General features: G+C 35.7%; 1 protein-coding gene across 4 annotated transcripts in view; it reads left to right on the top strand.

Moving 5' to 3' along the window:
* The window catches only part of TOGARAM2 (TOG array regulator of axonemal microtubules 2), a 91218-nt gene that overhangs the window by 37947 nt on the left and 35812 nt on the right, over window positions 1–17459 (top strand). For all 4 annotated transcript variants that reach the window (XM_087934861.1, XM_087934857.1, XM_087934842.1 and 1 more), the window contains exons 2-6: window positions 2109–2240; window positions 10053–10319; window positions 11441–11667; window positions 15691–15869; window positions 16807–16856. In XM_087934861.1, coding sequence (XP_087790987.1) covers window positions 2213–2240; window positions 10053–10319; window positions 11441–11667; window positions 15691–15869; window positions 16807–16856 — 751 coding nt within the window. In that variant the 5' untranslated portion in view covers window positions 2109–2212. The remainder of the gene's footprint in view (window positions 1–2108; window positions 2241–10052; window positions 10320–11440; window positions 11668–15690; window positions 15870–16806; window positions 16857–17459) is intronic.

The following is a 17459-nucleotide window of genomic DNA, read 5'->3' as shown; positions in this document are numbered from 1 at the left end:
CTGCTTTCTGTTTTGTTCGTTTGAATTTCGAAGGGGAGTCATAACACATCTAAGTGCTATTATTATTAATATCAGACCAACAATCAAGCAGTAAACAATGCTCCAATCAAGGAACAACCAACTCAGAGAAACAAACAATAAACAATAACCTAATCAGGGAACTATAGTACCAAGGACACTTCTACCAACACTGACATCTTCTGTATATAAACAGAGAGCAACACCCACTGCTAACATTGGTGGTACTACCTAATTAGATAATGAAAATAATCAAGTGCAGAGAGGACCCCATAAATTTTATTTTTCTGAAAATGGACATAAATTGACCTGCTTTGCATTTCCAACAGAAATGTGGTGATTGTGACCGAGTGATCTTGTGGACTTTGCATTTCTATAAAATTCTTGAATCAATGGTTCTTGATTGAAAACTTTGTAAGAATGTATATTAAAGTAATATTTATTTGCAGATTTTATATCCCTTATGTCAACAACTGTAAACATTATATCCAGTGAAAAATAAATATGAAGCATAATAACATAAAATAATAGGCTACTAATCATAAACACATTAAAAATATGGAAGGGAAAGAAAAAAACTGGATTCACACATTAGTCTTTAACAAAGTAGTTAAGAGATATGTTGTCTCCTGAATGACAAGGAGGAAGAGCCACTGCAGAAAAGATATATTTGTCTTTAACAGTCAGATGGATAGGTAGATGCAGTATGGCCTCTTCTGTTGATCTTAGTGACTATCTGGTTCTATGAGAAGAAAGGCCACCTTCAACTTCTTATGTTTCCAGATTGCATCAGGCACTATAGGTCAAAAGCAAAAACTTTGACTCAATTACTAATAGCCATCATCTAAAACTAATAATACAATGTCTATTGAAAGTCTGTAGAGATTTTGGTCATGGTTGTCCCAAAGGTGCTTTTTCAGGAGGCAACTGGACTTTCTCATTTTTTCATTGAAGACATTTCACTTCTCATCCTAGAAGCTTCTTCAGCTCTGACGAGATAGTGGGAATGAATTTAAATTCCTTGCAGATAGCTGGTCATTTGCATCCTTTTAGAGGGTCGTTGAAGCACTTGGAGGTTTAGCTGTGTCCTCAGGTCACCTGAGTAGTGCTCCTGGTTCCTGTAATCTGCATTTTTTTCTCTGGAAATCCATTCCTACTCCCATACCATTCAAAGGTGTGGGTCAGATAACCTCCAAGTGCTTCAACAACCTTCTAAAAGGATGCAAATGACCAGCTGTCTACAAGGAATATAAATCCTTCTATTCCCCACTATCTTGTCAGAGCTGAAGAAGCTTCTTGGCTGGTGTCTCATTCAACACATTGACTCTTATGTTCTGCTCAGCTGCAACCTCAGGCAAAGAGCAAAGGTGACTCCACCTAGAGTACACTAGAGTAGCTCAAGTTACCAGTGTATGTATGTACCTTTGTAGCTATTTCTACTGTCGTATCTCCTGTACAATACCAATTGAAGGTGTTATTTTTGTCTTAGTCTTTTATGAACATTTATGAAATTAGGAGTATCACAAATTATAAATCTGCTATTTTTGAGGTGTTACATGCTCCACCATCATCAGACTTCTCAGCCAAGTACAGGTGAACTTCTTAGTTGTCATCTCTGAGCAATATCAACCGAAAGAGTTTCTGATTTATCAGGTTCCACGAAGCAACATAAAATGTCTTCATTGCAATCAAGCAACCCATCTAACTTTCAGTTTCACATCCACATTTACTTATCACAGAATTCCATATCCTGCCACCACTGGAGAATTATTGTCATCCATACTAAAGACGAACTTCCTATTCTGTATTTACAACTTGATTAATAATTCATATGACTATTTCACTCAATATTGCATGATTTTTAAATAGAAAGATTATTTTGGTGTAGGTTTTTTTAAAATGTATGAAGCAATTCTCAGTTCTTTATTTATCTGTCATAAATTTATGCACTACTTTCTATTAAAATATTTAATGGTGGCAACAGTTTATGTCTAAGTCAAAATAGTTGATAGCAACAATTATGTATTTAAAAAATTCTCTGGCAGTTGAGAATGTAATAGTCATAAAGATTATGCTGTCCTTTCATGCAGAAATTGATATATTCTGGGAAAGAAGCAACAGTTCTGGGTCCAGAAAAATGGAGTAGAAATTGCAGCTCCTTACCTGTACAGGTATCTCAGGCTCTTCAAGGCCCATGGCAACACATGATGATTTTATGGCAGGTAAAGACCTTTCTTCTTTCTTTCCTTCTCTCCCACTTTCTCTCTTTCCTTCGTTCCTTCCTTCCTTTGCTTTTTTGTGTGAATTATCAGAATGGAAGTCTGCTTACACACTGAGTTTCCTGCTCCCTCCCTGAAAGTTCTTTCCCGAGTGGAGACAACCTGAGGGAAAGCAAGGAATATGCAAGATTGAAGAATTAGCAAATGATGGTTCTCGTTTCTCCCTTCTATTATTCTTTCTTTTTTATTTTTAATAGGAAAATATCAAACTCAGATTGTAACATATTGTGGCAGCATTCCCAAACTAAAATTTGTATGCAAGCCATCTAGAGGTAGAAGCATTAATTCTACTTTGCAGCTCCATGGAAATGGATTGAGGACCACAGATGAGGGTGAGGACACTGCCCTGGGTGTGATTGGCAGCCTAGAAATGGATGTGCTTGGTGGACCCCAGTAAATAGGAAATGAGACTTCAGCTAATTTTCTCTGATCGCCAGTAGACCTGGCGATTTTTATTGACCAATTTGTGTGTATGTTCACACATATTTCAGTGACTTTTATGTACATAGAGATCTGCAAGGTGTTACAGCTTGAGCAGTAATCTTGGCATTACCTAAAACCAGGAGATAGCTATTATCAGTATAATATGGGTGAAATCTTATGGGAACTTGCAAGTATTGAGACAATTTGAAAGAAGAATACATTAGACCGGAGGGAGAAGCAGAAATTGTGAGCCTTTCATAGTGGTGCTGCAAATTTAAGTCTAGCTCATGGAAAACCTGTCAGAAGCAGTTCAACAATATACTGCATAATTCTGATCTGCTCTCAGACCAGGAACATATTACAAACACAAAGAAATTCGAGTTTTATATAGAGATATTGGCATCATGATATTGCTGTTTTGATTTCTAGATAGTATTCATTTTTTAAAATTTTTTATTGATTTTTAAAAACAAACATAAACAAACAAAACATAAAAACATCAAGCCATCTTCCATATGTATACATACAGTGTGCCGGTTGGTTTACAAATAGTTTTGTGCTTCCATTTTGTAGTCTTCAATTACAATTACATTGCATATAATCTCGTATTTTCAATCAAAAGTTAAATACCTTAGTATCATTATTAATCAATCATTTAACTATACTTTTATTCATTCATGTTTTACAAGATAATCATAATTTACTTAGTTTGTTTTATAACAGTTCATATTATCATCCCAAATCTATCCTAAAACCATTTTGTAGATATAATAAGAAAGAAATACATTTTTATATATTTATTATTTTCTAAGAGTCTACATATTTCATTACTGTATTTTATTGTCTAACCATTGATAGAAAAGATCCCAGATTTTATAAAATTGTTTATCCTCTTGTTCTCTAATTTCAAATGTCAATCTACTCATTTCAGCACATTCCAATATTTTCTTAATGATTTCCTCCTGTGATGGTGTTTTCTCATTTTTCCAGTTTTTGGCAAATACAATCCTAGCCACTGTTAATACATTTACAATCAGATATTTCAAGTCTTTACTATATATTTCAGGTAAAATTCCCAATAAAAATATCTCTGGTTTCAAGTGTATATGTTTTTTGTCATTTTTTCCAACCACATGTGGATTTTAATCTAGTATTTTTTAGCATCTGCACAAGTCCACCACATATGGTAATATGAGCCAGGTGTCTGATGACATTTCCAACATTTTTTGGATTTATTCTTGAACATTCTTGCTATTCTTGTCAGGGGAAAATGCCACCTGTAAAACTTCTTATACAAATTTTCTTTATATGCTGTTGACATTGTCAGTTTATAATTTTGAGACCACAATTTTTGCCATTTTTCTAAATCAATCCCATATCCAAAATTCTTCCCCCAAGCAATCATAGTTTCTTTAACTTGTTCTTCTTCTAATTTAATTTGTAATAAATATCCATACAATTTTTTAATCATCTTTTCATCAGTACTTGTCAAAATCTTATCTAAATCAGTCAATTTATCATAGAAACCTTCCGTTTTAGAATCTTTATCATACCTTGAATGCATTTGCGCATATGAAAACCAATTCATCTTTATATCTTGTTCCTCTAGTTTTTGTATAGATTTAAGTTCACCCTTTTCATTCAATATTTCACCATATCTAACTGTTTGTTCCTTTTTGTATATTATAGGATAAGAAAATGCTTCAATAGTCGATAGCCAGACTGGAATTTTCAAATAACATTGTCTTTTAATCTTCTCTCTGTTTAACCATAGAGACTCCCGTATATAATGTCTTCTAAAATACCCCTGTATTTTAGTTCCTTTATACCATAAAAAAGCATGCCACCCCAACAACAAATCATGTCCTTCTAGTGTCAACAATCTAGTATTTCTTAGTGTTATCCATTCCTTAACCCACATCAGATTTGTAGCTTGATAATACAACTCCTAATTAGGCAAACCAAATCCTCCTCTAATTCTAGCATCTTGCAAAAGTTTTAACTTTATTCTTGCTTTCTTACCTTGCCGTATTTCAACACAATTTTATTTAAATCTTCAAAGTAATCTTTTCCAAACCTAATTGGAATTGTTTGAAACCAATATAAAATTCTGGGTAATATATTCATCTTGATTGTTGAAATTCTCCCTAATAATGACAGTTGTAAATTTTCCCATTTCGCCAGATCTAGCACTATCTGCTGTTTAAGTTTGATATAATTATTCTCTTTTAGTGTACTACATCTTGCTGTCAAATATATCCCCAAGTACTTGATCTTATTTGTGACTGAATTTTCAATAGGTCTGCCAGTTCTTCCTTTTGTCTTAATAGCATATTCTTTGTCAAGATCTTTGTCTTATCTTTATTTATTTTCAAACCAGCCACCTTTCCACGTCTCTATCTTTTCTATCAATTTTGGTGCTGTTTCTAGAGGGTCTTCTAAGATGAAAATCAGATCATCTGCAAATGCTTGCAGCTTAAATTCTTCCTTTTTGATTTTCATTCCTTTTATATTCTTTTCATCTCTAATATTTCTGTTTAGCACTTCCAAAGTTAACACAAACAACAAAGTTGATAGTGGGCACCCTTGTCTTGTTCCTTTTCTTATATTGATAGAGTCTGTCAGTTCTCCCTCTATCATTACCTTTGCTGTTTGCTTATATATACTATATACTATATACTTATAGTTTCTATTACTTGAATAAATTTTCTAGCGAAGCCCATCTGTTCCAGCAGTAATAACATGAATCGCCAATTCACATTATCAAATGCCTTCTGTGCATCTAGAAATATCAGAGCCATTTGTTTTTCAGGATGTGCCTCGTAGTATTCCAAGGTGTCCAAGATTACTCTCATATTGTCTTTAATTTGTCTCTTTGGCAGAAATCCATTTTGATCAGGATGAATAAAATTATTTAGATATTTTTAAGTCTTTCTGCCAATATTGAAACAAAGATTTTATAATCTGCATTTAGTAGAGAAATGGGTCTATAGTTCTTAATTTGTATTGGGTCGGCCTCCTCTTTTGGAATAAGTGTAATATAGGCTTCTGACCATGATTTAGGTATCTTCTTCTTTAACATAACTTCATTCATAACTTCTAGCAATGGAAGATTCAACGATTCTTGTAATGTTTTACAAAATTCTGCCAGAAGTCCATCTGGACCTGGTGCCTTTCCATTATTTTGCTTCTTGAGTGCTTCAGTTAACTCCATCATCGTTATATTGCTTTCTAACATTGTTTCAATCTTTAGGTATCTGAGGTAAATTAGCATTCTGTAAGTACTGTTTAACTTTTTCCTCATCAATATTCTCTTGCATATATAGTTTCCCATAGAAGTCTCAAATGTTTTTCTTCTTCTCTTTACTACCATAGCAAACTTGGCCTTGGTCATTTGTTAATTGCAATATTTTCCTTGATTCTTTCTCCTTTCTCAGTTTGTATGCTAACCATCTACCTGGTTTGTTTGCATCTTCAAAGTAGTTCTGTTTAGCACCTCTAATTTTCTGTGCTAATTCTTCTTTTTCTATTTGACCCATTTTATGTTTAACTATATCCATTTTTAGCTTGATGTCCCTTTTCTGTGGCATTTTCTGTAGCTCTTTTTCAAGTCTTTTATACTCATCCTCTAAGGCCTTAGAGGCTAGCCTTTTTATAGCATTTCTTTTCCTTGTATAGTCTATTATCAAGCCTCTAACATATGCCTTCATTGTATCCCATATATTCTGAATTGATGTATCTTCTTTTTTGTTTTCTCTAAAGAAAAAGCCAATTCTTTCTCCATCCACTGTGTGAAGTCTTTTTCCTTTAAAATAGTATTATTTAACATCCATCTAGATCTTCTTTTTTGTCCTTTCCATTTAATTGTCATTGGATTGTGATCTGTCCAAGTACTTGTTTCAATATTTATTTCTTGAATATTAGTTATTAATTCTGTTGACATCCATATCATATCTACTCTGGACCATGATAAGTGTCTATTTGAATAGAAGGTGTATTGTTTAGTTTTGGCATTTCTTTCTCTCCATGTATCTTTTAAATTTGTTTCATCTACCATTTCAAAAAAAGATTTAGGGAGAGTCTTTCTGTTTTGCTTTATTGTTTTCTGTGCTGTATATTTACAATTTATTGCCTACAATTCCATTAAAATCTCCCATCATAATTATATTAGCATACTCCAGTTCAATTATTTTCATATGTAATTTTTTGTAGAATTCTTCTTGTTTGTCATTTGGGGCATAGATTGCAATCAGGAGTGTTTTCGTATTATTGTCCATTATTTCCACCATTGGTGTACTTCTTCCATCATCATCGGTATAAATCAATTTTGCTGGGATGGTCTCTTTAATATATAAAACCACTCCTTTTTTCTCACATTGTGTCAAGAAAAGTAAATATTTTCTCTAGTTTTGGCTGTATCAACAATTGTTCATATTGTTTTTTAATATGTACTTCTTGTAGACAAATTATATCAAATTTTAATTTCTCTAATTTATGAAAGGTTTTCCTTCTTTTAACGGCTGAGTTAAGTCCATTTGTATTAATTGTAATCAGTTTTTTCTCTTCCATGGTTATATTTTGTAGTTAGGTTTAGCAGCTCTCGTAGATCTTGGTTCACGTTGTTCTTTGGCTTCCACCTTTCCACCTACTGCACCTTCTTCTTTTCCAGTCGCCATTTGGCAGTCCTCTTGGAATTCAATTAGTGAGATTTCTTTTTCTGCCTTTTTGTGAAAACTTGATAAACCTCATCTATTCCATCCATCATCTTCTCTTGAGTTATTTCCAAAGCTTCAGCCAGTATTTCTATCATTATCTCAGCTACGTTTTGTCCCTTTTTTTCCCTCTACGTTTTGGAATCTAAGATAGAATTCTGATATATCCATCTCCCATTTCAACATACCACTTTTATCCTGTTCAACCACCATTAATCTATTATCAATATCTCCAATCTTCTTGTCTCTTTGTTTATCTTCTTCTTCAATTTTTTGGAATCTCTCATCATACTTCAACATCATTTGTTGGATGTTCTCCACTTTTTCATCAGTTTTCCCTGTTCTTTGTTCAATGTTCTCTATTCTCTTTTCAATATTCTCTGATCTTGCTTGAATATTTTGAATTCCTTGCATAATCATCTGCAGAGTCACTTTTTCTTGTTCTTTTTCTTGCTTTAACATTGTCTGTATTGAACTTTGTCCTCCAGATGGTAGAGAGGAGGAAGTAGAAGTTGAAGAATCAGGAGCTGTTAGTTTCCTACTCATTTTAAGCAATTCAAAATCTTCAAGTTCTTCTAAACCTTAATCCAATTGTGAAATAACCGATTGTAGTTCCAAGTGAAAATAGTAGAAAAAAGAAACCAAATAGTAATGATAAAAAAAGAAGAAAAAAGAAAGAAAAAGAGGACAACATTTCTTCAGGTTTTTTTATACCTTAATCCAATCAGTGGTTAGATGCAGAAAAAGGCTTGAAAAAAAAAAAGGAAAGGAAAGGAAAAATTCTTCAGGTTCTTCAACACCTTAATCCAATTGAGAGGTCTCAAATAGATAAGAGTACATAAAAATAAACCAGAAAGGTAGATGAAAAAACAAAAATACCAGGAAAGGAGAAAAAAAGGCTATTCCCTTAAGAAAAAGGAAACATTAATACTAAAGTTTTCCCTTTAAGATAAAAAGCAAGCATAGAGATTGGACTTCCAAAGAAAAAAAAGAAAAACAAAGACAAGCTCCAACAAAGCCAAAGATCCAAATAGCTATTGCAAAAAAATATATATGAAATAAAATAAAGCTAGTGAGGAGGGATAGCACAACTTAAAAAAAGTAAAAAGAGCACACTGCACTTTGTTTAATTATCCAAGGCTCTTATTATAACTCTCTTCTCCAAAAACAAACCAGCATTTTCCCCCTAGGTTTCAACACCAGACACCAGCTGTTGATAGAAACCCAGAAGAGCACCTGCAATAATACTCTCCCATGCTCTTCCCTCTATCTTATCAAACAAGCAGTGTCCTTGAAAAAAAGTCTCAATTCTTTCTCAGCTTTGTCTGGTCAAAGGAAAAGTAGAGTGTTTCCAGCCTCTAGTTGGCAGTGTTACAAAGTTTCTTTAGCTTTCACTTTCCCTCTCCTTTTCCGGCAGAGTATAAGAATTAGTTGAAAAAGGAAGAAAATATATTTTTTTTAAAAAAAAGACTAAAAGGGAGTCTCTGGCTTAATATATTATAAAATCAAAAAGGGGAAGAAAAGAGTAGATTAAAAAAAAAGGAAAAAAACCACTCCAGTTTCGAAATATAGGATCATCAGCAATAAGAAATAAAAATAAAAATATTACTTTGACATTCCTGTTTAAAATCGCCGCTTATTCACTTCTGTCAAAAAACTTTTACAGATTCTTTCTTTCCCTTAGGGTGTCCTCTCAAATCTTTAAATAAAGAAAAGTTCTCACCAAACCGGCACACTTTCTCTTTCGTTCTCTTTCGTTCTCTTTCGTTTCGGAGCTGTCCCAACTTCAGCAGCTTTAATGGCTTCCTCTTTGCCGCTGGCAAAAAGAGCTTCTCCTGGATCTACCAGGGACTTTGTGATATCCCTGGGATCAACAGGATGCGCTCTTTACATTCATTGTCTCTTCAGGACAGTTTAGATCCACTTGGACCGTCCAGGAGCAAAGATATCGGCAGCGATCTCAGATCTCCAAGATCGCATGCCGTATCGTCGTGATACCAGCTCCACCCTCTTCAGATAATATTCATTTTATCCCATTCAATAGTCCTTCAAATTGTAATACCTTTCACTAACTCTTTTCCCCCCCATCCTTGCACAATAAGCTTTTTTTTTTTATTACTGTATGCAGACTTTTATTACTGTATGCAGACTTTTGCAGAAGGAAGAGAAGCTACATTTTACTTTGCATCTGACTGGGGAACTATCCTTGCATCTGATATTCTTAGTCAGCCTCCTGACTTCCTAGTTATCTAGAGTCCCAAAGGTGCTTTATTCAGGAGGCAACTGGACTTTCTTGTTTTTTTTTCTTTGAAGACATTTCAGTTCTAATCCAAAAAGCTCTGACAGGATAGTGGGGAATGGAAGGATTTATATTCCTTGCAGACAGCTGGTCATTTGCAATCCTTCCATTCCCCACTATCCTGTCAGAGATGAAGAAGCTTTTTGGATGAGAACTGAAATGTCTTCAAAGAAAAAACAAGAACATCCAGTTGCCTCCTGAAAAAGCACCTTTGGGACAACCATGACTGAGATGGCTGAGAATCTCTACAGACTTTTAGTTCTCTGAAGAAGTAAATTTCAGCCTGAATAACTAAGCTGCTCTGCTTAAATTGTTTCACAGCATCAGTTTTAAAGACACAATCATGTTTATGGGGAAGTAAAGGAGAGCCTTCAGATGTTTCTTCTCTGGAGAGCTGGGATAGTAGAAATGGCCTTCAGAAGAATCCAGACAGCACAGTCATGAATGGCTCTTCACAGATACCTAATGCCCAGCCAAAGTACAGTCTCAGTGAGTTGGAAATCAACAATGCAGCCATGGAGACTGCTCAAATCAAGGATAAGCTCAAAAAAAGAAGAATGTCCGAAGGCCTACTGGCATCAAAAAAAGGTATGATGAATTCTTGTAAGAAAACATTATCTGTAACCTTTATATATAATTGCTATAAATCAGGTATAGCTTTCAGCCTTGTTTGGATAAGTTGTCATTATTCTAATTTTATGGCTGGAGGCTGAGCCAGAATAACTACCCAGTGAAACCATAATTCTTAAATCATTGGCTCCATGATCTAAAGCTCGGGTAAGCTACATCATTAGAGAGAAGAAATACAGAGTAATTAAAATCTGCCATTAGTACATACAATTATCAATCTGGCAACAATATCTGCAAGGCAACTAGACCAAAATGATGAAGGATTTATTTAAAGTTTAAAGAACGGTGTTGGATAATATGTGGGGTTTAGTGCAGGTTTCTTCACCAATAGTCTAACGGGTGATGCCATAAACATACTGACTTCATTATGCTGGTCTATGATTGCAGTAAAGATTTGATTTGATTTACTGACCTCAATATGAAAGCAACTGAGAGCCACTTTGCACACCAACTATTTTCAAATCAACCTGAAGGTTGTTGCTTCAACTGAAATGAGAGTAATGCTTACTAAATCCAGTAAATGGATTAGATGGAATGCAAATGCAGTAGATGGAATTACCAATTTGGGCTCTTTCTTGCATTGACTTATGTGCCCAGCCTTGTGTGAGTTTGAATACACCTGATGTGAGGTTTTTTTTTAAAGGCCCAGTTTACTAGATCCCTTTTCATTGTTTTAGATATAGCATACCATTAGATCTTGTGTTTTTGAATTAATTGTGAAAGGTAATGATTTTTCTTTCCACAGTTCAGTTAGGAGAAAGGCCTAGTTGGTACTTATTCAGAAACAGGATATAACTGTTTCTTGAATTCATTTCTGGAAGTTCATAATTATTGTAGGAGTTGGGTTAACCTGGTACCTTGATCTCTGTATGCATAGAGATAACTGCAGGATAAGAATGCTCCATGCACTTATTCAGGGCATTTCTTGGTGTTGACAATAACCCTACGATGGTCAAAACTGATCTGGAAAACAAGTGATAATTCCATCAGTTTGGTGCTGCTGAGACACTCTGCCTTGAAGTTTGACATTAGTCTGCAAATATTTCTACAGCCATGTTTTTTATCTTATGTATTTACAGGCTTGCTGGACAAAGCTGTTCCCAAGGGCCCTGCCCTGAAACCAGCTGTTTCCAGATCTGCTTCTCAAAGACTGCTGGTCACTTCCAAGCCCATGCCTCCTATTCAGAGCATACCGAACACCCCAGAGACCAACAGAGCTCAAGAAACTGAGCAACAAGTTAGAGAGAATGGTTCAGACTCTTTACAGGTTGAAGAGGATAATCCAAAATTAACATCCACCCAGCAGGTATAAAATATATATTGCCTGTGCTTAAGAAATGGAAGCTTGAGCAGGGGATTGGACTAGAAGACCTCCAAATTATGTTCCAACTCTGTTATTCTGTTTTTAGAATAACTTCCTTTACTTTATACATCTGCTATTAAAATTGAGGATTTGAATGTGTGAGTTATATAAATTCAAGTTGCATCGTTCCCAAAATAGCAAAAAATTATATTCAAGGAACAAAATGAGCAGGTTCTAGTGAGATCCAAGATTAGGAAAATAATAATAATCACAGAAAGGGTAGTTCAGACCAGTGATCTGAAACGGCTTTTAAAAGAAAGCTTACCGTCTCTCCCAGTAGTTGTATACATACATAAATAAACTGCTCTTATCTTTAGGAAGACTTATTATTTTACATAGCACTGAACTAGTCTTGCTTCATATAATGGAAATCTATTATTCTACAGAGCTAACAGCCACTGTAGCTCCTAAACTCTTCATTAGGTCCATGCTTTGACCTTCTGGTAACCCAAGCCAAGCAGTCCTTGCTTAACTCCCATTTCCTTCGTTTAACATTAAATCCTTTTAGAAAGTGGGTAGTAGTGTTATGATTCTATTTTTCTTGGCTCTATACTACCAAAAATGACCTCTTGTTAATATGAAACAAAAATAAGCTACCCCGTTTGCTTTGGGGTCAAATGAAAGACCTTAACAGACCACTGAGGACTGGCTTATAGATTGAGAGCATGCAGTATAAGGATTACATCTAAGGATTGTTGATTCTCCTCACAAATTATTGTTTCCAGAGAAGGCACAGCTCAACTTTGTCCTACAACTCCCATCATCCCCGGCCTGCTAACTAATTGGGAGGTGGATACCAGATTCAGGAGGCTGATGCAGCCGTTGGAAATACTAGAGTAACATTCCTGGGGACTTTGGGGTTGGCAGTTTTCCAACAGATCCCCCACTTGTTCTCTTGCTTTGGTATCATTGGAAGAAGGTAAAGCAGCCTATGTAGAGAATCAAAAAAGTGAACTGCACTGCATTAAAAATTCATTCCTGATGCGGGAATAGTTGCTGAGGGAGACTATATATTTCGCACAGTCAATGCGATATGATGCTCTTCTAAAATCAATAACTTCCAGTAACTTTGATCTATCAATTATTAAATGGCATTTGAAGAAGACCAAGGGTTCTGTGATTGCATCTTATCATTTAGGCTGAGAAGTTGAAGGGCCAGCAGGAGGAGCACTAATACAAAAAAAAGTAATAGGCTTCTCTTCTGAAAAGCAGACTTTGGTGGAAGGTCAAAAGAGTTGCAAAATTGGCCAGAACTCAAGACTACCTGGTAGGAATAATAATACATAGATATCTTGGAGAGTGAGAGTTAAATTTATTCCAGTAAAGTTTTTAAAAATAAGAATTTAAAAGGAGTCAAGAGCTGAAACTCTTGAGGAAAAAAAAGAAGAAAAGAAGGGGGAAAAAGGTAGAGGGAGCTCTTATTCCAATTTAACATTAATGGAGTGAAAAGCCAAAAAACAAGGAAATATTTCAGCTTTCATGTGATGTGGATTTTTTTTCTCTTATCTTTCTGCTTCCTGGGAATTTCTGTGCAACTGAAAAATGTATGTTCTGCATAAACAAAAGATTAGGTTTTTTGACCCTTTGAAGTTGAGCTTAAGTCCTGCTGACTTTCAGAACACATTCCTATAGTTTTCTTGGCAATGGTACAGAAGTGGCTTGCTAGTGCCTTATTTTGGAATGATTTTTTATTTTCCAGTGTAACCTACAGCTCTGATGGTCTCCCGCTCAAGTTTTCAAATTTCTCAGACTTGACTCTGCGTAGCTTTTCAACTTGACAATGCTGGCCAAGAGTTGCTACTTTCTGGAGCAGAGCTTGGTTTAGCTGGGGATGAGGGGCATCTTAGTATCCCCTTGATTTTTTTGGTTTTAGTAAGAATAGTCCAATTATCCTGTCATTTTCTTTTCCATTGCACCACCTCCTAAGGGCAAAGAGGTATTACACTGTATATGAGAACATAATGTGACCTCTGATTTCCATTATGGAGTTTTATATCCTGCGTGATTTTTCTAAATGGTCTCATTGACTCTTAGCTATGCCAGTATAGATTAGTGTTTTAAACAAGAATTATTCAGTTCTTGATACCTATGCCTGAAAACAAGTCAAAATAAACCAACAAGTCCAAATAAATCGCAAGAACTTTCGTTTATGTGGTATTGACAAGAGAGATGTCAAATCAGCTGCTGGTTTTTGCATTAAAAGTATCCCTTGTCTATCAAAATAACTTGGCTAGTTGAAGCTTGTTTGACAAGGTGAAGCCTTTGAGAAAGTTCAACTCAGACAAAAGAAAGCTTAAGGCAGCATGGAGCTTCGAGCAGGATTGGCAGGTTTTAGGACAACTCTTAAGCAAATCACTCACTTTCTCCAGCAGGGTGAAATAAGTGCAGAAACTTTCCTGAAGCGTCTCCATCTAATTAGAATTATTGCCTCAGCTGAAATGATTAGTTCAGTTCCATTTCAGGCTTCCTGAATGTGGTCCCCCAGGTGGCTTGAGTTGATAGTTTTGTTACCAGCTACTGATTTTATGGTCCTTTCTGAAGTGTGATCTGTCATAGATTTGACATAGGTTTGCTCCAAACGGAATATTTAAATCTCCTCAACTCAAATGATCTCTGTAATTCCATCCCCTTTCAAGCTTCTCTTAGGTGACAGGTCTATATTTCAACCTAGCAGTTTGAAAGCATGTAAAAATGCAAGTAGAATAGGGACCACTTTGGTGGGAAGGTAACAGCATTCCGTGTGCCTTTGGTGTTTAATCATGCTGGCCACATGACCACGGAGACGTCTTTGGACAGCGCTGGCTATTTGGCTTTGAAACGGAGATGAGCACCACCCCCTAGAGTTGGAAACAACTAGCACATATGTGCGAGAGGAACCTTTACCTTTACTTTAGATATTTATGACAGTGGCTGTGTCCTGGGAGACATGTGATCACCACTTGTGATCTCCCCAGTTGGATTCTGACAAGCAAAGTAAATGGAGGAAGCTGGATTTGCTTAAAGACTATGTTATTCACTTAAAAACTGCAGTGGTTCTCTTAAACACTGTGATAAAAACTGTTATTAAATTGGCTGCAACTCCCTTAACAATCACCTTGCTTAGTAACAGAAAGTCCTTGTTTAGCAGCCACAATTGGGACTGGCAACTCCTTCACAAAGTACAACAGTCATAAATGGGAAAATCAGAGGACTGTGATGGGATTATGACCTCGGTTTCTGTTCAGTCATTATGTGAATTAACACAGTCATTAAATAAAACATCACATGACCAAGACTTAGGATTTTTACTTCTGTGTTCACCATTAATTCTGCTTGTCGTGAGCCATGGTAGCGCAATGGTTAGAGTGCAGGCTACTCCTGCTGAGTGCTGGCTACCAGCAGTTTGGTGGTTCGATTCTCATTGGCTCAAGGTTGACTCAGCCTTCCATCCTTTCAAGATGAATAAAATGAGGACCCAGATTGTTGGGGGCAATATGCTGACTCTGTAAACTGCTTAGAGAGGGCTGGAAAGTACTGTGAAGCAATATGTAAGTCTAAATGCTATTGCTATTGTCACAAGCTAGTTAGGAATAGTAACTGAATAGTAATCACATTATCATGGGACGCTGTGCTGGTTGCAAATAGGAAATTTGGTTCTGAAGCGCTTTTTTTTGTATACTGTCATAATTTCAAACAGTTACTCAATGGGCAATTGGGAAGCAAAGACTACTTGTATTGCAATAAGTCAATATACACTTAAGAATTGCTTTAACTAATTGATATGGCTGCACGTATAATAGATAGGTGGCAAATAAATTTGATAAGTATTCAGATAAACAAATATGATTCTAGACAGCATACAATAAAACAAACAGTTAAAAACAGTAGATAAACTGGGAAGAGGTGGTTGCTCAAATAACCTGGTTCTCAAGCCCCAGTGACTTTCAGCAGTTTTAAAGTTTTTTTTTCTCCTTTCCATCCCTGTAGATAGGGATGCATGGTCCTGATGAGAATCCAAAAAAGTCTTTAGGTGCTGCTTTGATCCCACCCATCCCCAAGTTAGCAAAGGCATGTGAAGAAAATTCTCAGAAGGCTGCGCAACCCTTTCCAAGCTTACCACCGACAGAATGTGTCCCACTTGCCAGAGATGAGTGTCCCAAAAGAAGGTAAGCCTCTTTTGCTTTTCCTGTTCCTTTTTCTCAAAGTCACATCTAAAATGCCTCATTAGTTGATTTTAAGGCAGCCTTCACCAAATGGCACCTTCCAGATATGTTGTTTTGGAGAAGGTTTCTCCAATAGGTTATAAATTGTCCCGTGTAAACTTTTCTCAATTTCATTAAGAACATTTTAAATCTCACTCATTCAACTAGAAACATGAGTTACACTGCAGTGCTGTATAACTAAAGGAATTTCTAAAATTCTGAATAAAAAGAGAGCTTGGGCTGAATAAGACCAAAAGCTTTCTAGTTCTTCAAGTGGAAACCAAATGCCTCTATGAATCCCACAAGGCAATTGTCCTCTCTTGTTCTTGTTTGTAGCAGCTTGTGAAGAGGGATTGGACGCTTATGGCATTGAACAATAGCTGAATAACGAGTTGGGAAATTCTTGGTTCAAATTTCTGTTTTGCTTGTGTTTGTAAGCTAGTTATGAATTAAGCATTTCATTGTCTTGATTAGTTTTACTTTCTTGGCCCGCTTCAGACACTCCCTGCAAAATGGGAGTTCCAACAAGTTATTGTACTTGAAGTTTCTTCTATAGCAATAGCACTTAGACTTATATACCACTTCATAGTGCTTTACAGCCCACTCTAAGTGGTTTAAAGAATCAGCCTATTGCCCCCAACAGTCTGGGTTCCTCATTTTACCTACCTCAGAAGGATGGAAGGCTGAGTCAACCTTGAGCTGGTGAGAATCAAACTGCTGAACTACTGGCAGCCAGCAGTCAGTAGAATTAGCCTGCAGTACTGCATTCTAACCACTGCAACACCACAACTCTTTCTAACTAAGAGCCCCCTAAATTATTATATTTGCCTTTTTTTTGTGAAAGACAGTTTAATATATATATCTCTCTCTTTTCATTTCCCTCCACCCAATTGTCTTTAAGATCATTATCAAAGTCTGGAAATGATGAAGACAACAGCAAAAAAACACTGGGTAGGTACATATAATAATTTATTTGAACTTAAACAATGGTTAGATATTTCAAGATAAGTTAAATGTGCTTCAAACTTTTGCAGTGGAGATCCCCTTTCTCATTCAGTACTGCTGGGCAGTGAGTAGGTAATTCTCTCATTTTTCCTTCTTATGTGAGAAGGATGGGCAAACTCCTTCTGATTGGTCGGGTCAGTCAGAATAGACTGTATGAAAAAATCAACTGTACTTTAATCAAAGGAAATTAATAACAAAAATCATTTATATAACTTTTGGTGACTTCTTGGAAACATCCATGCAAGAGTAGCTTTCTTAATGACATTGTGGAAATCATACAAATGATATTCTTGGAATTTTTGTTGTAGCCAGGTTGGACCCTGCTTCGTTTCCCCAAGATTAACCAAGTTTGGCGGAGGGTTCTCATCTTCATCTGATTAAGATGAATGCTAGGAATTTTTTATTTGGGTAATATCTGAATTTTATTTCTCTGTCTGAGCTACCTGATTTTATGAGAATAGATCATATGTGCTACTTTGAGCACTATGGAGAAAGGAAGTAGATAAATGTAAATGAAATAAATAAAAATTAATGAAGCTGAAAGAACCT

The sequence above is a fragment of the Pseudonaja textilis genome, chromosome 1 (assembly GCF_049901715.1).
Source record: "Pseudonaja textilis isolate UNSWEBS1 chromosome 1, rPseTex1.2, whole genome shotgun sequence".
NCBI classification, from domain to species: domain Eukaryota; kingdom Metazoa; phylum Chordata; class Lepidosauria; order Squamata; family Elapidae; genus Pseudonaja; species Pseudonaja textilis.
This window is presented reverse-complemented; position numbering and strand designations above follow the sequence as displayed.